This window comes from Carcharodon carcharias, chromosome 10, assembly GCF_017639515.1.
Source record: "Carcharodon carcharias isolate sCarCar2 chromosome 10, sCarCar2.pri, whole genome shotgun sequence".
Classification (NCBI taxonomy): domain Eukaryota; kingdom Metazoa; phylum Chordata; class Chondrichthyes; order Lamniformes; family Lamnidae; genus Carcharodon; species Carcharodon carcharias.
Window position 1 is genome coordinate 122,907,658 of NC_054476.1, and position 25,597 is coordinate 122,933,254.

Sequence of the window (25,597 nt, forward strand, 5' to 3'; positions counted from 1 at the left end):
AAATGGGCCCATAATTGGGAAGTGAAAGATTTGATCAGGATAGCTCAGTTGGACAGATCAGCAAATTTAGCAGTTCATTCACTGGGACTGCTTGTAAGGCTCATTAATTGCACTTTGGATAAGGATTAGCATGCAAATCCTTTGGTATTCTTTTTCTTTATTTTAATGACTATGAGATTATGTACACATGGGGACTGATATGCAAGTCACTGGTTGACTTTTGATGAGATTCCTCTTCACTAATTGACCATGGCTAATTTACTACTCTTGGAATTCATTTTTTTTTTGTCATTTGGGTCAAATAAGTCTGGGCTACACGAACTGCTGGTAATATAAGATAAATCTCTGTGGTACAGGGATTCATGTTCCCTCATATACCCCACACGACTGCCAGGCCATGCTGGTTTTATTTAATGGGAAACAGACTTGAAGTATGGAAGTTACAGAGTCCATTGAAGGCTTTGTCTTGTTTCTGTTTGATAAGGCCTGGTTTCTGTGGCAGGCAAAGGCTCTGTGGATAGCGAATAAACCATATCTTCAGCTGTGATTGCCAAGCCTGTGATGAGAGGCCTGTTGGCCAAACGTCTACTGTTTCACCTGGCTGCAGCTTTTACTTCAGCTTTTGCCATAGCTAGTACCTTCAAGTTCATAGTAGGTGACTCCAGGAAGAGAGCATATGCTGACTTCTGTAAGAAATATGATGCCATGAAGGCGTTTGAAGCCATGAGGGATGCTGGTGTGTTTGAAAGTGTGAAACCAAAGAAGTAAATTCTTGCAAGGGAAACTTGGAACAAGTGACAGGATTGCTCCTCCAATACACACTGGGAAATTGAGACAAAAGGATATACTTTGTGCATTCTGTACCTGATGTATAAATAAAACATTTAATTTTCTGACCGTTTAAAAAAAAACACTCTGGGGACTAAATATAGAATGAGCAACTTCGACAATGACTTGATTTCCTGGTGAAGTTGTCCACACACTGGGCATCTGCTGTCCTCATCAAACAGCTGCATCTTGACACTAGTCCAGACAAAATGTCCAGACAATCCTCAATGGCCACAATGCTTGAAACGGGTTGTTAGCTTGCAGGGAAATATTCTGCAGGCTAAAACCATTATGTTCCCTGATAAAGAAATAACTTGCATTTATATGCCACCTTTCATGACTGGGAGCTCCGAGCTTGCTTTTTAACTAACTTGAGTATTTTTGAAATATAGTAACATGGGAAATGTGGCAGGCAATGTATGCACACTGAGGCCCCATAAACAGCAATGGGTTGATGAATAGATAATCTGTTTTAGTGAAGCTGATTGAAGGGTAAATGTTAGAATAATGTCATTATTATTATAACCACCAAAGGACAGCTAAACTGGCAGTTGGGTTGGAGAACATTCAGAGAGAGTTTTCAATTTGTCTGATGATTGCTATTAGTGGGGTTAAATTATGAGGTGGCAATGTGAGGCTGACGTTTTCATCATGTCTGAGGTAATTGTTTACTTTATGGCATTGGTCCAGACTGTCTTATTGGTGGAGAAGATTTTGCCTCATTTGGAAGGCAATCGTGGCGAATATTTTAAATGAAAATGAGAGATCTTTGAGCAAAAGCATCTTGCATTGGTATTTCTCCTTTAGCATAGAAAAACTGTTTGAGGCACTTTACAGGGAGAGAAGAAAAATCCATACATGGTTTAACAAAGTGGATGCTGAGGTCTAGTGGGAGAGTCATGAGAGGAGATTAAAGGTTAATGTAAAGATGGATAAGTTTTCAAAAGATTTTTAAAGATAGAAAGAGGTAGAGAGGTGGAAACCTTTGATGCAGAAGTTTCAGTAATTGTAAGTGGTTGAAGTTTCTCCCAACAATGTTGGAGCAGTGGTAAAGAATGGATGCACAATATTGAAGGTCTGGAGTACGCGGAAGAAGATATAAGACTTGTGAGTGTGGCAGGCATGGAGCAATAAGGATGAGAATTTTAAATTCTATTCATTGGGGCACAACTTGCCAACATAGCTCAGTAAGGACAGGATGATGGGTGACTGGGACTGAGTGCAGGACAGAATTCAGTTAGTTGATTTGAACAGGTTGAAGTGCAAGATGAGAGGCCAGCAAAGAATACAAACTCCACAATCTCTGGTGCACAGTTAAGTATTGATTTCACAGGTAATGAAATAGCATGCCCATTGAGGAAAACTCCAAATAGAAGTTTGTATTTTTCCCTCCTTCTAAAGGAGTAGGTGAGTGTGAAAAACTCTTTGTCACTGGTGATTAACATGTTATTGGATGACATGCCACAGCTAAGAACTGTTTGTGCTGACTCCTGGGGAAAGTCCATTTCAATAGTTTGACAATTTTCTTTGCAATATTAAACAGAAGCTATGCCTCACAGGCTGGTTAATGATAACTTACCCATTTAAACTGAGATGGTTTCCTGAATATACAGCAGCCCTTCAACAAACTTCAACATATTTCATTTGATTTGCTGTGCCACTGCTTTTTTAGCATTAAAATTACAATGTACTTGATTTTGCAAATGGAAATATAATCTACATGTAATCCTCGTGGATGTTTTTGAGAAAATCTCTCCAATAGTGGGCAGTGTTGTCACTTAGATTTCAATGTGAGATTTTCGGACTTTGTCCACTTAAAGTGTGAAAAAGCCTCTAGTTCTTTCCAAACTTGGAGTTGTGTTTGGAGAGAAATCTTATGGCTGAATAAAATCAGGCAGATATGTGCACAGTTATTGGACTGTTGTTGGTGGTGACAGTAATCAATGATGCAATTTGAAGTTATGAGATTGGCAATTTAAGTGGTGTATTAAACAAAATTACACTATACGGGCTTATTTGTGATATTATCTGTGCCATATTTCTACCTAGAGACCACGCCTGGTAAAGCAGGCCTATTGGTGACTAAACTAAATCTTGTCTGGAAAATCACAGGACCAAGAATTAGAAGCTAAAGAGAACAATCGCAATGTTGCTGCAATAAACAGCTGTGAAATAAAATCTTCTCTGGGAAAATTGGAAAGAAAATATGCCTTCTTGACAGATGGGGCATAATCTGTGTGAAGAACAAAACAGCCTGCTCTGAAAATGGTATTGCCAAAAGCTAAAAAAAGTAGCAACTCTGGAAGACTTCAGTTATCATATGGATGCTTGTCTCAGACTGCAATATGTTTAGTGCGATGCCTGGATGGTAGGCTTAAATTACATAGGAACATGAGTACGCCATTTGGCCCTTCAAACTTGTTCCGCCATTTAATTAGATCATGGCTGATCTGCACCTCAATTCCATCGATGCATATGTTACATAACCTTTAAAATCCTTAGCTAACAAAAGTCTATCAATCTCCATCTTGAAATTTTCAATTGACTTAGCCTCAAACAAGTTGCTTTTCTCAGGTGGGGGTGTTATTCCAGATTTTCACTTCCCTTTGTGTGAAGAAGTGCTTTCTGACATCGCTTCTGAGCAGCCTAGCTCTGTCATAAGGTGATGCATCCTTGTTCTGAACTCCCCATCAGAGGAAATAGTTTCTCTTTCTATCTTATTAAATCCTTGAATGTTCTTAAATACCTCCTTTAGATCACACTTAATCTTCTATATTCAAGATACTAGAAGGGAATAGCAGAATGTTCTCTCCAGATATCTGACTTTCCAAGTTATGAGGAGAAGGAGGCAGCGGCCCTCTCACAGCTTCAAAGAGGGTTAAAAATATCATTTAGAAAATTTGCGGCAGGGCCTATATGTAGCATCTCTCTGCATACACTCCTGTGCTTTCACTAAAATTTGCAAACAGAATGGTGGTGCATGCTCTCAGGTTTCTATAGTTTATGTTTTAAAACTGGTGGACTGGATTAGCTCCAGAAGAGGCATCATAAAGTTGTGGCCCAGTGATAAACTAAATGAAGATACTGGGTTGAGGTCTGTAATTCCCATCAGTGGTATCAGCCATTTGCGGTACCATAACTGGGCTGGGTTAGTTTGAAGGGAGGCAGCACTCATACTGTAGCCTAATGATTCAAAGAGAGTTGAATCAGTGCTGAACCTGACTACCATCCTCTGAGTCTTTATTCCAGCAGCAAGCATTTCAAACTCTTTGACCAGCCCTTATTTGCCCAAAGATTTCCTGATGCTCAAGGTGGCTGTTCCAGGTACAGCCCAAGTTTAGAACAACAAGGCCTCTGACTTTTCTGTTGGTTGTTTTTGCTTCCACAGTTGAAGTAGATACAATGGGATTAATTTTCCACTTTGGTAGGGGGCAGAAAAGAGATGGTAGCAAATTGGCCGCCCAGGATGCATCCAGCTTGACCTTCCTTTCCCGTGTCTTCATGGGCATTATAGGTGGCCAATTCACTGCTGTACATTTTCTGCCCCCGGCCCTGCCACCGACATTGAAATGAACCTCAACACAATTTCACACACACGCTTGCTGAAATTCCTGTGACGAGATCACGCCTTTCTTTGCTAGCTCCTTCATGTTCGTATATTCCCTGGCTTGTGGACTGACTGAAATCAGTTAGGGAGGTGTACAGTGTGATCAGCATCAGAGATGATTGACTAGCAATAACAGCTCCCTTTAGTAGGACCTGAAATACCAATATTATTTCATGGGAGGGCAATGCACAGGGGCACAGAAAATGACAAATTGCCAGTGGTTATTATGTATGGCTGACAGGTTGGAATAAACACAGCGTAGAAAATATTTAAATTCCTTTCAACAAATTTGCATTTTAAAATTTGAAAAGTAAAGTAGATTTGATCTCCACTGCACCGGAGGTTGTTGTTTTGACTTGCATTTTAGTAGTGAAATCTAATTTCTGCAAAATCTCTCGACATCAGATGCTAACTGATAATTTAAAGCAGAATATGGAAGATCAGTTATTGCAAAGACTCAGTTCATCCTGAAATTAAACTGGTTAATTAACTAATGGATTAACAAGGTCTTAACCCAAATGAGGTTCACGTTGTGAACGGGATTATATGCTTTACGGAGAAATAGTGATTAAACTGACCCATTTGCTGTAGTTAACTGGAACAAATGCGTCTATAAATTCTGCCATCCCAGGTGCTTCACACATAACAACTGATGGCTAAGCTGATTCAGCTCCTCTATTCTTCCTGCCAAAGTGCATGGCCTCACATTTTCCCACATTATGGGCAGAATTTTAACTTGGCAGTCAGACGCACGCCCAACCTGACCGAGTGTGAAATGACATGTATTGATGTTGGCCAAGCGTGCCAACGTCAGTTGTGTGATAGTTATGTTGGTAGGCGTGCGCCGGAGCCAGCAGCGCGCCTGCCGACAATTAAAAGGTCTATTAGGGCCATTAAGTTAGCAATTGTCCTTAATTTTTCACCGCCCGTTCAATCTAGCAGTTGACGGGCAGGCGAAAAGGCCAAGTGGCCTTTGCGGTTTTTTTTACAAACCTCATCCACGGGCAGGATGAAGTTTCCAAAAGCAAATACAAATGAAATAAAAACTTTAATTTTTAATTAAAAACATGTCCCTGCTCATGTGACAGTCAAATGTGTGGACATGTTTTATTAAATTTTTCTGTTGTTTAATAGGCAGCTCCGTGCCTCAGGGAGATTATTCAGCGCTCTTTCGTGCGCATGAGCGAAGTTCACACTAAGCCTGCTCCCCGTCCTCCCCCCACCCACACAGGTAGCGCTCAGCGCTGCCACTCACGTATCACACTAGGCAGGCCTTAATTGGCCCACCAGCGTGAAATCACGGTGCACTGTCAATCACAAGCAGCGGGCGGCTTTGCAACTATTCCCGCCTGCCCCCGCTGATCCCACACACCAAGGGCAAAATTCTTCCCTATATTCAATCTGCCAAGTTTTTGTCCACTCAATTAACCTGTCTACATTCCTCCAAAGACTTTGTGTCATTCTCATCACTTGCCTTACTATCTATTTTTGTGTCATCTGCAAACTTTGTGATAGTACATTCACTTCCCACATCCAAGTCGTCAATATAAATTGTAAATAATTGTGGCCCCAGCACTGAGCCCTGTGACACTCCACTAGTTACAGGTTGCTATCCTGAAAATGCCCCCCTTATTCCAACTCTCTGTCTTCTATTAGTTAGGCAATCCTCTATCCATGCTAATATACTAACCCCCACACCATGGGCTTTTATCTTATTAAGTAGCCTTATGTGCAGTACCTTAATGAATGCCTTTTGGAAATCCAAATATATTATATCTACTGGTTCCCCTTTATCTAGCCTGCTTGTTACCTCCTCAAAGAATTCTAGTAGATTAGTCAGGCATGATTTCCCCTTCATGAAGCCATGCTGACTCTGCTTGATTATATTATATGTTTCTAAATGCTCTGCTATTACATCCTTTATTATAGACTCCAACATTTTCCCAATGACAGGTGTTAAGTTTTCTGGCCTATTGTTATGTGTTTTTTGTCTCCCTCCCTTTTTGAATAAAGATGTTATATTGGCAGTTTTCCATTCCTCTGGGGATTTTCCAGAATCTAAGAATTCTTGGAAGATTACGACCAGTGCATCCACTATCTCTGTAGCTACTTCTTTTAATATCCTAGGATGCAGCCCATCAGGTCCAGGGAACTTATTGGCCATTAGTCCCATTAGTTTCCCTAGTACCTTTTCTCTAGTGATAGTTATTGTATTTATTCCCCCCCCCCCCCACCCCACTTTTGCCCCTTGATTATTTAGTATTTTAGAATGCTATTAGTGTCTTCTACCATGAAGACTGATGCATAGCATTTATTCAACTCCCCTGGCATTTCCTGGTTCCCCATTGTTATTTTCTCAGCCTCATTCTCTAAGTGGCCTATGTTCACTTTGGCCTCTCTCTTCCTTTTTATATATTTAAAGAAGGACTTACTGTCCGTTTTTATACTACATGCTAGTTTACTCTCAAAGGTTATTTTCTTCCTCTTGATTTTTTTTGGTCATCTTTTGTTGGTTTTTAAAACTTTCCCAATCCTCTGGCCTACCACTAATCTTTGCCACATTGTATGTTTTTTTCTTTCCAGTTGATAGTATCCTTAACTTCCTTGGTTAACCATTGTTGTTTATCCCCTTCCTAGAATCCTTCTTCCTCACAGGGACATATCTTTGTTGTGAGTCATGAACTATTTTCTTAAACATCTGCCATTGTTCATCAACCATCTTTTCTGCTAAACTCTTTTCCCAGTCCACTCCAGCCAAATCTGCCCTCATTCCTTTGTAATTACCCTTATTTAAGTTTAGCACTGTTGTTTCTGGTCCAAATTTCTCACTCTCAAACTGAATGCTAAATTCTACCATGTTATGGTCACTGTTTCCTCGGGGATCTTTCACTCTGAGATCATTTATTAATCCTACCTCATTACACACTACCAGATCCAAAATAGCCTGTACAATCTCTCAGTACTGCCTCGTCTCTTATGCTTCCTTTTTGCACAAGACACTGCAGTAAATCAATTAGGATTGAAGATGAGGAAAAATGTTGAGATTGGCTAAATTAGCAAGATGATTAGGGGTTTGGGACACATTTCTGAAGTCTCATCTATCAAATAAACATGTTAGGATCAACAAAGTATATAATAGTTTGTACAACCAGCTAAGCATCACTAAAATTATTTTGTCACGCTTTAGGGGATTTTTAAGTGCAGGTTTCAGATTTCATTAAACCAAATCTGTGAAGAGAAAAGGTGTAGTCATGTAGCTTTTGTTTCAGATGTCTCTAAGATAGAACGTGAATCGGAATGTGTACTTAATTGATGTATAAGCAATTTAAGTGGATAATAAAATGATGAGACACCAAGCATGCTCAGGTTACAGATTAGGGACACTAAATATTGGCTGTAATTTCTGTGCTCCTGTGTTATTTTTACCTTCTCCTTGTGCTGGCTTGTATGAAACACCAAACACACATTTGTAATGCAAAATACACATCCCGCATCCACTGGATTGGCAGTTCATGGTGCTGCCCACTCAATGTAACGCAGTCTGAAACAAGCAGTGTAATTTTTGATTTAGGGTTATTACCTGGACAAATGCACACCCAAGCCATCATCTTGAGCATTTTTTTATTTATGGAATTTATATTTGACACAAGTGTCCAACAGTTTCCTATATCAAACTTTATACAGATCATAAAAACAAAAATACTGCGGATGCTGGAAATCCAAAACAAAAACAAAAACAGAATTACCTGGAAAAACTCAGCAGGTCTGGCAGCATCGGCGGAGAAGAAAAGAGCTGACGTTCCGAGTCCTCATGACCCTCATGAGTTCTGTTGAAGGGTCATGAGGACTCGGAACGTCAGCTCTTTTCTTCTCCGCCGATGCTGCCAGACCTGCTGAGTTTTTCCAGGTAATTCTGTTTATATAGATCATAACTGAACAACCTTTCAGTATAGAGAACAAAGCCAATCACTTCATGCTGATTCTCCTGACCTTGAAATAAACTGGCCTCTGCAAAGAAGAGGAGCCAAGTTGCTGTCAATTTGGAAGCTTTGAACAATAATGGTTACCAGTTGAGCAGAGGACCTACTAAGACCACTTCCCCAAAGTATTATTCAATTTGCTTGAAAATAAATAGTTCAGATTAGCAACTAAACAACATATTCCAAATTAAGAGTATGTGTGATTAATGCCAGATTCTGAAATGCCTTGTAGCTTAGATTTTCTAACTGTATTGCTAATGGCAACCTGCACTGCAATCAGAAGATCTCATTTTATGTTTTTAATGACTTATGTAATTATTAAGTTATTGGTTGAAGTAAACGGATTGCAACCAAACATTTATTGGAGAAACGTTTCACTCTTAAACCCTATCAGCCCAAAAGGGTCACTTACCTTTGCTCACATTTCCAGCTAACCTTGTTTGAACTACAACTTTAAATATATATCAAATAAAATTAAGAGCTGGCAATTTACACAAGCACTTTTGTAAAATCCACAACAGGGAAGCTGCAAGAAGCAGCCCCTACTTTACTGTACTAGATGTAGTAGTTTGATTCAACATTAATCTCGAGGATTCTTCATGTTTCCCAAACATTAAATAAAACTCAAACACTTAAAATTATATCTGCAGATTGACAGTGGAATGGCTGAATGTGCATTCATGCACATACACTGATTAAAGAAAACTCTAGTTCTCCAAATCCCTAACTTATTAGGTAGCTGTACAAATCAGACATATTGTGGTTAATTGAAGCAGGGTATGAATTAACCAAGAAGTCTTGTGGTGCAGTGGGGAGTGTCTCTGCCTCTGAGTCAGAAGCTCCAGGTTTAAGTCCCACCCCAAAGCTTGATGGTCAAGAAAGGCATGTTCATAATGCGGCCAAACAGGGTGAGTATCAACCTGCAAATCCTTCCAACACACACCGATGGCAGGTCTTAAGAGCGGGGGAGATTCCTGGTCAGCCATGTGATAGAAAGAACTTTGGCGCCTTGACCTTCACTATCCATAGCTCCAGACTACAACGTGCATGTACAAGATGCCACAGCAACTCGAACTCTGAATGAACTGTGATACACCACTGCCATTAATTTGCCATGTGTGGTGTATTGTAATAATTAAAATGAAAGTCTCGAACTTCATCTGTACGCAGGAAGTAAAAGGAAATCACATTATTTGAGTGTTCTGTGACATCATATAAATTCAGAGCAAATCAATTGCCTCGCTTCATAGATTTGATATAAATTTAAACACTGTCCTCTGTTAAGCTTTATGCAAGATGCTTACTTTGTGTTCAGTGTGACAGGACATTTATACAACTGGGATCTTGAGTGCTCCTGGAATCTGTACTGCTTTTCTGACCTAGTATCGAGGTAAATGCAGTGAGGCCCAGGGTCAAACAGGGAAACCTTGTCACACTAATCTGGCTCACTAGAACTGAACCACAAGTCACCACATGATCTCCTTGTCTTGGGTAGGCAGAAGAATATACCCACTGTCAAACTATGGCTCAAGCTATAAAACAATAGACAACTTTCAACTACCGGTATACAGACAGTGCTCAGTAGAAACAATGGACCGACTCTTCCGAGGAGTTGCAATCGTGGTTGCATCTATTGGCTGGAATTTCTGCCCTCCAGAGGACTCAGTCATGTGGGAAGCTTGTTGCTGGCCAATTAAGTGCCTGATTGCAATTAAGTTGCTTTGGGCCTCCCGGGGAGTCCCTCATCATTCCTGCAGCCAGTCGGGGGAGCCCCCATATCTGGAACTAAATTCTGCCCAATGTCCAGCCAGGTCACAAAGGGGTTACCATTATTACCTGGGTGAGTTAAACTATTAAATGTTTAGGTATTAGGCAGTAGAAGTGCACTTGTGAATTTAAGGTAAGAGGACTGATTAGGTGAGTGCCTATGCCACTGAACTTGAGAAAATTGCTGAGGCAGGCCAAAAATTTGTAACATTAAACAGTGGAAGGTTAATTCTTAAAACCTCAGTTTTAGCTGGTAATAACTATAGGACAGTGTTTTCCATTTATTTAAAAATCAAGGAATTTATTTTATAAGATGTAGTTTAACTACACATGAGCTCACTTTATGCGAAGAGGTGGAGGTCTAAAAACTGGTTTAAGCAGCTCTAAACATTTAAACGTAATTTGTGGTATCATATCCCTTTGTAGCATTGGTGAAATAAGCCTACTGTTTCTTTATCAATATGGAAGTGTATCTCTTTATGTCGAAGATCAAATTTATGCCAATCTGGGCATTTTTCTGTGTTTTCGGTGAGAGTTTTTTCCAAGCAGACTGAAAAGGATGGAGAAAGCAGCTTTGACTTTCAGCTTTTAACTTAATGCTCTAAAACTATTGCGTGACTCAATATGAATATTTTCATTCATCAGGAAAATGGTTAATGAGTTAATAGTAGTTTTTATTCAGACTTTGAGGCAAATTATTCTTGATTTGGATGTTTGTTTGTGGTTGGGAAAAGGAATGCTGCTTCACTGTTGTCAGTATTATTGATGAAGATTAAAATCAGCCTGCGCCGCCTTTAATTTGGGAGGTAATTGAAACCATTGCTGTGGCACTATGCCCAGACTGCATGCTTCCTAGCTTTCCTCGTAACTGTGCAGCACACTGTGCTCTTGGTAAAATAAACAGGGTACAGTTGACTCCAGATGAATACATGTTTGAGCCAAGCATTGAATGCCATTGGAGCAAATTATATCCATTCATCCCCATTCAATCAAGCTCTTGATCCCAGTTGGTGTTTTCCACTTTTCTGTTTTCTGTATGTCCGAGATGAACATCTATTGAATTTTTACTTTTAAATTCAGATTCAGAATGTGTGACATCTCCAAAAATGGCAATTTTGGTACTGTGAAGAGGCCATCTAAACAACATGGGATTTTGAATATCTTGGACAAATACTCCCATCAGCCTTCCACAAACACATCTAGCAGTCCTCCCCATTATGACAAACACATGACAAAGAGAATAGTCACATGCATTGTTCAAATTGCACTTTACTGTCAGGTTTCCTTCCAAACATAAGCCCCTGAGCAAACAGGAAGGTAAGCAAATTGCTCTTCATATTCAAATGCCAAGAAGAAGTTGCATAGAGAGAAGAAAAATTTGCACATTTCCAAAATGTTACCTTGACTTGGTAGCAGTGCTCTGAGTTCACACCTCCAAGTTGGCCACAAGGGGGTGTTGAGCTGAAATGCTGGTTTAGATAGTCCATGTTTAGAGCGAGGGGTCATCTTGGTAAAAGAGTTGAAGCTTGCAAGAGAAACAACCGCTTGGAAGATCATTTAGGGCTGATTGCTTCTTAAATTGTTTACAAGCACTCATTTACAAGGTTGCATAGTATTTGTGTGGATAACTCTTTCAAGTACAAACACGTTTCCATCTGTTTCAGATGAAGTTACATTGTTTCATAGTTTGCCATTGTGAGATTTGAACTCTTGATAATCTTTTAAATGAAAACCAAATCAACAAAATTGGAATAAATCAGACACAGCCCCTAATTCAGGTCAGCTGTAAAACCAAGGACAAAAATTTAAAGGAACCTTACAAACTTTAAATCAAAATGTGATTAAAGGGGTCAACAAAACACCCCAGTCCCCGCGGTGCCCACCGAGCACGGAAGGCCTCGAGAGTGCCAGCAGACACCGCGTGCTCCCTCTCCAGGGACATCCGGCAGCGAACGTAGCTGCGGAAGAGGGACAAACAATCGGGCGGGACTCCCCCGTCGATCGCCTGCTGCCTGGACCTGTTAATGGCCAACTTGGCCAGGCCCAGGAGCAGGTTCACGAGGAGGTCCTCCTCCTTCCCGACCCACTTCTGCCCATAGATCAGGAGCGTGGGGCTGAAGTGCAAACAAAACATCAATAAAAGGTTTTTCAAATAACTAAAAAGGGAGTGCAGCCTACAACACCCTATGTATACATGGTCCACGGACTCCACAAGACCGCAAAAAGGGCACGTGTCCTGAGAGTCCGTGAACCTATGCATCCTCTTATTATAGGGGACTGCTGCATGCAACACCCTCCAACCCAGGTCCCCGATAGAAAGGGGGAGGACACCTCCGTAGAGGGCCTCCCATCGGGGGCCTCCGCCGCCGGACGGCAACAAGGCACGCCAGGGTCGACGGACAAGGGCGAGAAAATGGAAGGTATGCAGCAGCAGTCCATACAAAAAGCCCCTCTTTGCCGTGCCAAAAGGCACGGAGGGCATGTCCCCGAGTCGGCTCATATTGCGGGGCACCAGCACCCGCGGGAGGGTTCGGGGCTTGGGGCCAATGTGAAATTCTGTCCGAACAGGGGAACGTTCAGACGGAAGACCACCGCGCACCTGGGCCACCTCAAGACCCAAAATAACGTCGTGTCCGAGCACGACCGTTCTCAGGTCTTGGATGGCATCGGCTGTGACCTGAACACTCACAGACGCGCGTCGCGCCAACTCCTGCGGGAGCATCCAGCCCAGTCCTCCGCCACCCAGCACGTCCCCGATCCTGGTCACCCCTGCGGCCACAGCCCTCCTCTCCGCCAACCACTGAAAAGGACGGAGGGGTGGATTCCTGAGCAGCGGCTCTCTGACGATAGCCACTACTCCTGACGGGGGAGAGCTGCGTCGCGAGGCGACCACTTTCCAGACTTTGATCAGGTCCTGGTAAAAGACGGGCAACGCCTGCAAGGAGCCACCGAGGCCCAGCTGTTCTATAAACAGGAGCTGCACGTCATAATTCAGGCCGTGCACCTGACGGAAGAAATACGTCATCAGGGCACACCATCTAGGAGGAGGCTTGACGTAGAGGTATCGCTGCAGGGTCTGAAGGCGGAAAGTCGCCACCTGAGTACGTAGGCACACTAGCGCCTGACCACCCTCCCTAAGCGGGAGGCTCAGAACCTCAGCAGCAACCCAGTGCAATCTTTTGTCCCAGAAGAAGTCGACTAACAATCTCTGGATTCTTGTGACAAAGTCCGGGGGAGGGGTCAAAGTGACCAGTCGATACCACAACATGGCGGCGATCAGCTGGTTTATGACCAGAACTCGACCTCGGCAAGATAGCACTCGGAGCAGTCCTGTCCAGCACCGCAGGCGAGTGGTGACTTTCGTCTCCAGTTCCTGCCAGTTTGCCGGCCAGGATTCCTCAGCGGGGCAGAGATGGACCCCCAGGTAGAGGAGGCTGGTCCTGCTCCAGGTGAAAGGCCTGAGCTCCTCGGGTAGGGAATCCATCTGCCACTGACCGACCAGGAGTCCAGAACATTTACCCCAGTTGATCCTGGCAGAAGAAGTGGCAGAGTAGACCTCCTGGCATTTGCGCATCCTCCGCAGGTCAGCCGGGTCACTAAACATAAGGAGCACGTCATCGGCGTAAGCGAAAGGACCACCCCGATGCCCGGCCCGCGCAGAACCAATCCCGACAACCTCCTCCGTAAGAGGCGCAGGAAAGGCTCCACGCAAATAGAATACAACTGGCCAGACAGGGGGCAGCCCTGACGTACCCCTCTCCCAAAGCGAAGGGGCGCTGTCAGGGACCCGTTAACCTTCACTAGACACTCCGCGGCGGTGTACAGAAGTCGGATCCGGGCGACAAAATGCGTCCCGAACCCGAACGCTCGCAGAGTTCCGAGTAAGTATTCGTGATCCACCCTGTCGAACGCCTTCTCCTGATCGAGAGACAGGAAGGCGCTCAACAGACCAGCCGTCTGGGAATGGTGGACGATTTCCCGGACCAGATGGATGTTATCATAAATGGTTCGGTCCGGGACGATGTAGGACTGGTCAGGGTGGATCATGTGGTCCAGCACGGTGCCGAGCCAAGAAGACATGGCTCGGGCGAAGATTTTGTAGTCCGTGCTGAGGAGGGAGACCAGGCGCCGGTTTTTAAGAAGGCGGAGATCCCCCTTCGGCAGCAGGGCAATCACGCCCCTGCGCCACGAAAGGGGCATCTCCCCGGTAGCAATGCTCTCCCCCAGGACCCCCGCGAAGTCGCTCCCCAAGACGTCCCAGAACGCCCTGAAGAACTCCACGGTCAGCCCGTCTAGTCCCGGGGTTTTGCCCCTAGAAAGACCGTCGAGTGTGCCGGTCAGCTCCCCAAAACTTATAGGGGAGTTGAGCTTTCCAGCGCACTCCGAGCCGACCTGCGGCAGGTCCTCCCACAAAACTCTGCAAGCTTCCTCATTGGACGGATCCAGAGAGAACAGGGCAGTGTAGTAATCTCGGGCGATGGCCCTGATGCCCTCTGGATCCGAGACAAGGGATCCGTCGTCGGCCAGCAGCGAAAGGAGCTGCTTACGGACCCTGTGCCTTTTTTCCAGCGAGTAGAAGAAGGGGGAGCCACGGTCCATCTCCTTAAGGAAACAGATCCGTGACCTCAAGAACGCGCCCCGAGACCCGACCAGTTGCAGGTCCCGCAGCGCGCCCTTCTTCTCATCTTACACCGACCGCAGGGCCGGGTCCGCGTCGGGCTGACGGAGACGTGCCTCCAGGTCGAGCACCTCCTTCTCCAACTCCTCGACCCTGGATTTGCGTCTCTTTGTCGACCGCTTCACGTACTCTTGACAGAAAACTCGGACGTGAGTCTTGCCCACGTCCCACCATAGCCTCAAGGAGGGGAAGCCTCCCATAAACATGTTTCCATCTGTTTCAGATGAAGTTACATTGTTTCATAGTTTGCCATTGTGAGATTTGAACTCTTGATAATCTTTTAAATGAAAACCAAATCAACAAAATTGGGATAAATCAGGCACAGCCCCTAATTCAGGTCAGCTGTAAAACCAAGAACAAAGTTTAAAGGAAACTTACAAACTTTAAATCAAAATGTGATTAAAGGGGTCAACAAAACACCCCAGTCCCCGCGGTGCCCACCGAGCACGGAAGTCCTCGAGAGTGCCAGCAGACACCGTGTGCTCCTTCTCCAGGGACATCCGGCAGCAAACATAGCCACGGAAGAGGGACAAACAATCGGGCGGGACTCCCCCGTCGATCGCCTGCTGCCTGGACCTGTTAATGGCCAACTTGGCCAGGCCCAGGAGCAGGTTCACGAGGAGGTCCTCCTCCTTCCCGACCCCCTTCCGCACCGGGTGCCCATAGATCAGGAGCGTGGGGCTGAAGTGCAAACAAAACATCAATAAAAGGTTTTTCAAATAACTAAAAAGGGAGTGCAACCTACAACACCCTATGTATACATGGTCCACGGACTCCACAAGACCGCAAAAAGGGCACGTGTCCTGAGAGTCCGTGAACCTGTGCATCCTCTTATTATAGGGGACTGCTGCATGCAACACCCTCCAACCCAGGTCCCCGATAGAAAGGGGGAGGACACCTCCGTAGAGGGCCTCCCATCGGGGGCCTCCGCCGCCGGACGGCAACAAGGCACGCCAGGGCGTGTCCGGTCGACGGACAAGGGCGAGAAAATGGAAGGTGTGCAGCAGCAGTCCGTACAAAAAGCCCCTCTTTGCCGTGCCAAAAGGCTCAGAGGGCATGTCCCCAAGGCGGCTCATATTGCGCGGCACCAGCACCCGAGGGAGGGTTCGGGGCTTGGGGCCAATGTGGAATTCTGTCCGAACAGGGGAACGCTCAGACGGAAGACCACTGCGCACCTGGGCCACCTCAAGACCCAAAATAACGTCGGGTCCGAGCACGACCGTTCTCAGGTCTTGGATGGCATCGGCTGCGACCTGGACACTCACAGACGCGCATCGCGCCAACTCCTGCGGGAGCATCCAGCCCAGTCCTCCGCCACCCAGCACGTCCCCGATCCTGGTCACCCCTGCAGCCACAGCCCTCCTCTCCGCCAACCACTGAAAAGGACGGAGGGGCGGATTCCTGAGCAGCGGCTCTCTGACGATAGCCGCTACACCTGACGGGGGAGAGCTGCGTCGCGAGGCGACCACTTTCCAGACTTTGATCAGGTCCTGGTAAAAGACGGGCAACGCCTGCAAGGAGCCACCAAGGCCCAGCTGTTCTATAAACAGGGGCTGCACGTCATAATTCAGGCCGTGCACCTGACGGAAGAAATACGTCATCAGGGCACACCATCTAGGAGGAGGCTCAACGTAGAGGTATCGCTGCAGGGTCTGAAGGCGGAAAGTCGCCACCTGTGTGCGTAGGCACACTAGCGCCTGACCACCCTCCCTAAGCGGGAGACTCAGAACCTCGGCAGCGACCCAGTGCAATCTTTTGTCCCAGAAGAAGTCGACTAACAATCTCTGGATTCTTGTGACAAAGTCCGGGGGAGGGGTCAAAGTGACCAGCCGATACCACAACATGGCGGCGATCAGCTGGTTTATGACCAGAACTCGACCTCGGCAAGATAACACTCGGAGCAGTCCTGTCCAGCACCGCAGGCGAGCGGTGACTTTCGTCTCCAGTTCCTGCCAGTTTGCCGGCCAGGATTCCTCAGCGGGGCAGAGATGGACCCCCAGGTAGAGGAGGCTGGTCCTGCTCCAGGTGAAAGGCCTGAGTTCCTCGGGTAGGGGATCCATCTGCCACTGACCAACCAGGAGTCCAGAACATTTACCCCAGTTGATCCTGCAGAAGAAGCGGCAGAGTAGACCTCCTGGCACTCGCGCATCCTCCGCAGGTCAGCCGGGTCACTAAACATAAGGAGCACATCATCGGCGTAAGCTGAAAGGACCATCCCGATGCCCGGCCCGCGCAGAACCAATCCCGACAACCTCCTCCGCAAGAGGCGCAGGAAAGGCTCCACGCAAATAGAATACAACTGGCCAGACAGGGGGCAGCCCTGACGTACCCGTCTCCCAAAGCGGAGGGGCGCCGTCAGGGACCCGTTAACCTTCACTAGACACTCCGCGGCGGTGTACAGAAGTCGGATCCGGGCGACAAAATGTACAAACACGTTTCCATCGGTTTCAGATGAAGTTACATTGTTTCATAGTTTGCCATTGTGAGATTTGAACTCTTGATGATATTTCATAGTTTTGTTATTGTGAGATTTGAACTCTTGATTTGTTTTGTAACTCTTTCGAGTACAAACCTGTTTCCATCTGTTCCTATTCAAATGAAGTTACATTGTTTCATAGTTTGCCATTGTGAGATTTGAACTCTTGACCTTGGGGTTACAAACCCAGTACCATAACCACTTGGCTATTTAGGCCAAGCCAATATATGTAACTCTTTCGAGTACAAACACGTTTCCATCTGTTCCTATTCAGATGAAGTTACATTGTTTCATAGTTTACCATTGTGTGAGATTTGAACTCTTGATACTCTTTTGAGTAAACCTGTTTCCATCTGTTTCAGATGAAGTTACATTGTTTCATAGTTTGCCATTGTGAGATTTGAACACTTGATCTGGGGGTTACAAACCCAATACCATAACCACTTGGCTATTTAGGCCAAGCCCCTGAACTCTTGATCTTGGGGTTACAAACCCAGTACCATAACCACTTGGCTATTTAGGCCAAGCTAGATTTGTGTGGATGGTGCTTGATGGAACAACCTGTCCTAATACAACCAGCTGATAGGGAGTAAAACAAATCATTGATGAGGATTTCGAGTGCTACTTAAAGGTATATCGCCTTTTACTCTGCACTTGTTGCTGTGGGTGTGAGGAGGTCTTTGGGAACACAGTGGAATACTTAGTGGGATACTTAGGCAATACTTAAACACTGCATCAACATTTATTCTAAATAAATGCTCTTTAAGAACTTTGCCTAAAAAAAGTAACTGTTGTGTAACTCAATATTTATTGTATACCCTATCGGAGTCTCTGGGAGAAAGAAAATACTTGGTCATCAGCATCTTGCTAGGAGCCCCCCCTTAGTCTTCAGGAAGAATGGAAGGAGGAGATGAGGCCAGGCAGAGCAGCAGGAGAGTAGGATAGAGAAGATGAGGTGCACTCCTCCCCTACTGTGGGTACAGGACATATCCCACCTCTGGACTCCACCAGCAGGGCCTCTAGTGCTGCATTCAAGAACCTGTTTGCCCCTCACTCAGGCTCTGAGCCATCAGACATTGTGTCACTGTGTGTCAGCCAGCATACTCCACATCTTCAGTGGAAGTGAAGGAGCCATTCACACTGCTGTACAAAAACTGCATCTAATCAGTGCTTGAGAGCTAAACCTGCAGGTGTCTGATTTAGCACCTCCAGACAAATACAGCTTATGATAATTAGCAGTTAGGACCAACATTGTGTGACCAGGTATGCCTTATTAACACAATCGCTGTTTAGCATCTCTTTTCACTCTTTGACCAAAAAAACATTCTCCCTGTGTTTTAGTTTCAACAGTACTTCAAAAGTGCTTAATTGGCTACAAAGTGCTTTGAAACGTCCTCAGAGCACAAATTGTGCTATACATACATTAAGTTTTGTTTTCATAGAAATCGTAGAAAATTTACAGCATGGAAAATGGCCATTTGGCCCATCATTCCCTTTGAGTTAGTACCACTGTCTACTGCTTCCTTTTATGCTGTAAACTTAAACGGTAATTATTTTATGGCTGAGAGTGGGAGATTCTTCATCATTTTGTGATCATAGCACAATCGACGCAGCAGACCCTGGAATCTTTTTCAGAAACAGTTAGATGCAATAGTGGAGAGATCTTTCTAGATGAATGAATGAAGAGGGGCCAAATGGCCTTCCTTATCCGAAACTATTTTGGGATCTGCAGGACACAAGTGGTATAACTGTTCCAGCACTAGGTTCAAGCAGGCGTCGAGAGAGTCTCGAGATTAAAAATAACAGGATTCTACCATTTAACATACTCATCACAGTTGGCTCTGTATTAGGTTACAAGACTTCGCAAAGATGAAAAATCAAAGATTATTGTTCTGTGTTTTAAAAATGATCCCTGCACACAAATTACTGAGCTAGATGTCTCCTATTGATTTGACTTGCAGAAATGTACATTGGTTTAGAGGGATGAGGTCATTGTCTTGCATATATATGTACAAATACCTGAAATGCATGGTCATGTGTGAGATGTACGATTTACGTGGCTGAGCTATGCATGATAAAACCTTAAAGAGACACCGGAGAGATTTTCCAGGAAGTGCATATTGCATAATGATTAGCATGCCAGCCATCTTTTTTTGTTCATCGCAGTGGATGGATTGAAAATAACACACAGCGCACAGATTATTTGCTGTATACCAGCTGCACACAGTAGTAAAGGCCTCACAACATTTACTCTGGTGTCTTTATGTTGAAGGTGTGAGCAAAGGCAAGTGGTGGTGTTCATATCCATCACAATGCCATGGATAAGATGGTGATAATTTTCACAGTGAAATGGGGTTGTTTATATTTGAGGTTATTGTCAAACCAACAGGTTTACCAAATACCTTATTATGAAGTTTTCAACCGTTTAATTCCATCCCTAGAATTTGCCTTGTGAGTTAACAGTGAAACTAACAACGTTCACCATTATTTACAGCAAGACATCCCTGTTCCTGTACTCGAATCCTCTGGCTATGAAGGCCAACATGCCATTTGCCTTCTTTACCGCCTGCTACACCTGCATGCTTACCATCAGCGACTGGTGTACGAGGACACCCAGGTCTCGTCGCACATTCCCCTCTCTCAATTTATAGCCATTCAGGTAATCTGCCTTCCTGTTTTTGCTACCAAAATGAATACCCTCACATTTATCCACATTATACTGCATCTGCCATGCATTTGCCCACTTACTCAGCTTGTCCAAATCACACTGAAGCATCTCTGCATCCTCCTCACAGCTCACCCTCCCACCCACCTTTGTGTCATCTGCAAATTTAATTCCCTCATCTAAGTCATTAATATATATTGTGAATAACTGGGGTCCCTGCACCGATCCCTGCGGTACCCCACTAGTCACTGCTTGCCATTCGGAAAAAGACTCGTTTATTCCTACACTTTGTTTCCTGCCTGCCAACCAGTTTTTATCCATCTCAATACACTACCCCCAATCCCATGCACTTTAACTTTACACGCCAATCTCTTATGTGGGACTTTGTCGAAAGCCTTCTGAAAGTCCAAATAAACCACATCCACTGGCTCCCCCTCATCAACTCTACTAGTTACATCCTCAAAAAATCCCAGTAGATTTCTCAAGCATGATTTCCCTTTCATAAATCCATGCTGACTCTGTCCGATTCTGCCACTGTTTTCCACGTGCTCAGCTATTAAATCTTTTATAATGGACTCTAGAATTTTCCCCACTACCAACATCAGGCTGGCTGGTCGATAATTCCCTGTTTTCTTTCTGCCTCCCTTTTTAAATAGTGGGGTTACGTTAGCTACCCTCCAATCTGTAGGAACTGTTCCAAAGTCTATAGATTCTTGGAAGATGACCACAATGTATCCACTATTTCTAGGGCCACGTCCTTAAGTACTCTGGGATGTAGATTATCAGGCCCCAGGGACTTATCGGCCTTCAATCCCATCAATTTCCCCAACACCATTTCCCTGCTAATACTGATTTCTTTCAGTTCCTCCCTCTCACTAAACCCTGTGTTCCCCAACATTTCTGGTGTGTTATTAGTGTCTTCCTTTGTGAAGACAGAACCAAAGTATGTATTTAGTTGGTCAGCCATTTCTTTATTCCCCATTATAAATTCCCCTGTTTCTGATTGTAAGGGACCTACGTTTGTCTTCACCAATCTTTTTCTTTTCACATACCTATAGAAATAGGGCATTGATGAGACCACTTTGGAATATTGTGTGCAGTTTTGGTCTCCTTATCTGAAGAAGGATGTACTTGCTATAGAGGGAGTGCAGCGAAGGTTTACCTAATTGATTCCTGGGTTGGCGGGACTGACATATGAGGAGAGATTTAGTCGATTAGGATTATATTCACTGGAGTTCAGAAGAATGAGGGGGCGATCTCATAGAAACCTATAAAATTCTAACAGGACTAGACAGGGTAGATGCAGGAAGGATGTTCCCAATGGTGGGGGAGTCCAGAACCAGGGGTTACAGTCTGAGGATATGGGGTAGACCATTTATGACTGAGATGAGGAGAAATTTCTTCACCCAGAGAGTGGTGAGCCTGTGGAATTCGCTACCAGAGAAAGTAGTTGAGACCAAAACATTGTATGTTTTCAAGAAGGAGTTAGATATAGCTCTTGGGGTAAAAGGGATCAAAGGGTATGCGGAGAAAGCGGGAGCAGGCTATTGAGTTGGATGATCAGCCATGATCATAATGAATGGTGGAGCAGGCTCGAAGGGCCGAATGGCCTACTCCTGCTCTTAGTTTCTATGTTTCTATTATGGAGTAAATCAAAAAGTCACTGCATCCACAAATGTACATTTGAATGCCAAAATCCATTGGTTGCTGTCAGAGATGTTCTCATACACTGGCTGCAACAATCCTTAATGATAGATGTAATGATGTAAAGATGGGGCACTTACCCACCAGTTCCTCTGGTGGCTAAATATGCCAGAAAAAGTTGTTATGGCACAGCCAATGGTAAATGCTGAGTTGTTCAAATCCCAAAGGGAAACCTGAAACAATTGCCACATGTTGTTTTGCAATTTGTATAAATTTTGAGATGTGTGCCTTGAATTCAGTCATAAGACCACCAAGTCTTACAGGTTTCTACAAAACTATATTAAACATTTATTAATAAGAGAAATGATTTTAAACACATACATAGATCTACAAATTGCTACTATGAAAACTTCTAAACCTCCTACTTAATCTGACTCCCAGTTACACTTTCGTTAAGGCAACAGTAAGACACACACATTTTAGAAGATTCAGGCAAGGTGAGATACAATATCCTGAACCAGTTGAATTCATAGTGAATTTTCTTAACTTCAGTTCCTTGAAAACAACAGTTTCGGGCATAGATGCTGAAGGCTTTTCACACTTGTTAGATCTTAAAAATGCCTACCCTTACACACAGCCTTCACTCCTTTATACATATTTTCCCCTTTGAATACAAATTCCCCTTGTTTCACTATGTCTTTGGACTTTATCTTTCTGATAATCAAAATCTCTCATAGCACTAAGTTTCACTAGTAATCTTTGGGAAAAATAAGCACACTGTTTCTAAACTTCACCTGGCTAGGTGACACATTTCACCTCTCCTTTGAAAACAATCGAGTCTGGTTTATTTAAAAATGCAGATGTCCTTTTACACCTTACATTCTAAGCTTCCCCCAAGGTTACCATGTTTACATCAAAGCCTTTAGACCAGCTGCCTTTTATCCAATTAAGTCTCTCTCACACACACACATACACGCACACACACATACAGACACAGGTACCACTATTTTACAATAAACTCCAGTAACATTATGAGAATTGTTATGTCTTTCTTACAAAGTTAGGACTGGTGAATTCATGAGTCAGTGAATTTTTAATACATGATAATCATCATTAATCAACCTCTCTGGTCCTGGAAGATTAATTTTACAGGTGTGGATTCTCATTCCTTCAGAACTTAATTGGTGTTGGAGAGATTTAAAACCATTAAAGTAATTTTTGTTTCTAACTATATCCTTTGTCCCTCTCTCAATCCCAACTTTCTTTCTGAATCTTTATTTTGCTTTCTCTACATGATTTTACATTGAATTGAATCTAATTTACACTTTCAGGTTCAGACTCTGTGTGCTGCAGTGAGCCTTCTTCAATCTGGTTAGTTTAAGCCTTGCTATTTTGTGTCCTACTCACAGAAACCACAGATGCCACAGAAGTAGAGGGTGTCATGCATAAAATGATCTCCAAATAGTGCAAGTTGCCATTCAAAAGTTTGTGGGCAGTTGTCAGCGTGATGAATGGTCAATTCCTTCACCATTGACTGCAAATTCCAGGCCCATCTGTTTACTTATGCTGCTCATTCAAAGGAATAACTGCAATATATGCTTATTTGGAAATAGCTTAGACCTATTACCAAGCAATGTTTCCTCCAAATTGTTTTCATTGTGCATAGGGTGTTCATTTGAATGTGTGATATTTTAGAGATAAAGTACATACATGGCTATGCAAAAAATTTATATGAGTCAACTTGGGTATCTCTACGGTACCTTCAAGGTTGCTGTACAACTATGCACACTTGCAGCTTTCAGGGAATATTGCTATCAAGCCTCATTCAAGTTGTAAATGGTGACTAGGAAGCATCTCATCACTGTCCAAATTGACTTGCCTTTCTTACTAGCATGGACATTGCCTGTGCTCTCTGCATCCTTCAGGTCTGATCTGAGATGGTCAACTTGATGCATGCTTGTGACAAGAACATGTGCGATGTGTCACCCTGTGGCAAAGCTGGTTTAATTTGCTGACCCACCAGACCATTCCCCAGAGGTATCTTTAAGTAAATTCAGAGGAGAGGCAGACTATGGAATGCCCCATGTGTGTGAATGTTCATCATTTGTGAATTTCAGACATTATAAAACATTAAGCTTGTGCTCAATAAAGTGTCCAATCATATCTTCAGGACACTTTGTACAAATAGTTTAGGAACAGGATGATAGAACTGCTAGCTCATTTTTGTTTTATTGCAAATGAGCTGAACTGTAAATATTAAAAGCTTCTAATTTAATAGCTAGTTTCTATAAAATGCTGGCATCAGCAGTGGGCCTATTTTGAAACTGATTTTTGAAACCGACAAAGTTTGACTGTGGTATCTACACAGAATGGTACTATGTCTCCCTCTATAGCCTGCTTTGGAAAAAAATGACACTGAACAATGGAGCTAACAAGGCTGGGCTGCTGCATCTGTTTCAGTTTCTTTTGATGTTTGTAGTTTCAGGACTAATTTGGCTAATTGTGCAACCCTCAAACTCCAGCTCAGCAGATGGATAACAGTTGATTAAGAACAGTTAAGCTTTCAAATTTTGAGGAAATTTGCACTAAAAAGTAATCAGGTGTGCAGCCTTGAAAAATCAACTGCCACCTAAAGGAGGAGCAGTAACACAAGAGGAAAACATCAGTGCTCTTCGCTTAACTGCTCATATTCACAATGGGAAAGGAATTACAGCAGGGCTGCACAGCAGAAAGCATTCTAAGGTCATGGACATCTATTAAGGGCCCCTTTATCAGTGTTTTTCAAGGGTTTGTGATTGTGCTAAGGAGCTAGAAAGGTAAATTATTACATTTTTGTTCAGTGTATAAGTGGGATTAGTATGTTCGAAAAGTAAAATATAATTGTTCAAATTTTCAATTGCCAAAATTTCCCAGCAGCCCCTGCAATTCCAAAGAGTGCAGTGAGATGACTTGCTTCTCTGCTTCACCGCTATCCCTGTGTAACTGGCCAATAGGAAAGATGGGAGACCACTCGGAGATACTGTACTTGCTGTGGAGAGACAGATCACTTGGCCGTTACAGGCAGAAAACTGATAGACCGTCACACGAAAGTAAACAACCGCTGTTTGAATCATATAGCGTTTCTAACGTACAAAGCAACATATGCTGCTTCATGTTGGAGAATGTAGAGTCAATACAGTACAGAAGGAGGCCATTCGGTGCATTGAGTACATGCCGGTTCTCTGTTGAGCAACCCAGTCAGTCCCATTCCCCTGCTCTATTCCCAAAGCCCTGCAAGTTTGTTTCCTTCAAGTGCCCATCCAATTTCTTTTTGAAATCATTCATCTTCTCTGCTTCCACCACCCTTGACGGCAGCGTGTTTCAAGTCATTACCACTCGCTGTGGAAAAAGTGTTCTCCCTTACATACCCCATGCGTCCCTTGCCCAAAATCTTAAATCTGTGTCCCCTCATCCTTTAACCATCAGCTAATGGGAACAGCTTTTCTTTATCTACCTTGTCTATCTTGTACACCTATATCAAATCTGTCCTCAATCTCCTTTGTTCTAAGAACACCCTTCTCCAACCTAACCTCGTAGCTAAAATCCCTCATCTCTGGAACTATTCTGGTAAATCTCCTCTGCACCTTCTCAGAACTTTTACATCCTTCCTAACTTGTGGAGGCCATTGGGCGCAACACTCTAGTTTTGACCTAGCCTGAGCTTTATACAGGTTCACCCCTAACTTTACGGTTTTTGTACTCCATACCTGTATTTATGAAGCCCAGATCCCATATGCTTTGCTAACAACATTCTCATTATGTCCAAGCACCTTCAAAGATCTATGCACATGAACCCCCCTGCCCCCCTCTCCCTTCCCCCCCATCCCAGTTCCCCCTGTCCCTGTACACTCTTTGGAACTATGCAATTTAATCAATTTTGCCTCTCCTGCTCCCTTCCGCCAAAATGTATCATC

The 25,597-nt window shown here is 43.9% G+C and overlaps 2 protein-coding genes across 2 annotated transcripts in view; both read left to right on the plus strand.

The window, feature by feature from the left end:
• LOC121282868 (autism susceptibility gene 2 protein-like) overlaps positions 1-25,597 on the plus strand; it is a 546,939-nt gene that overhangs the window by 332,283 nt on the left and 189,059 nt on the right. The gene's annotated exons all lie outside the window — the stretch shown is intronic.
• Positions 538-768, plus strand: LOC121283255 (cytochrome c oxidase subunit 6C-like). Its single transcript, XM_041197639.1, has one exon. The coding sequence runs from the start codon at positions 562-564 to the stop codon at positions 766-768; it is 207 nt and encodes a 68-aa protein (XP_041053573.1). The 5' UTR covers positions 538-561.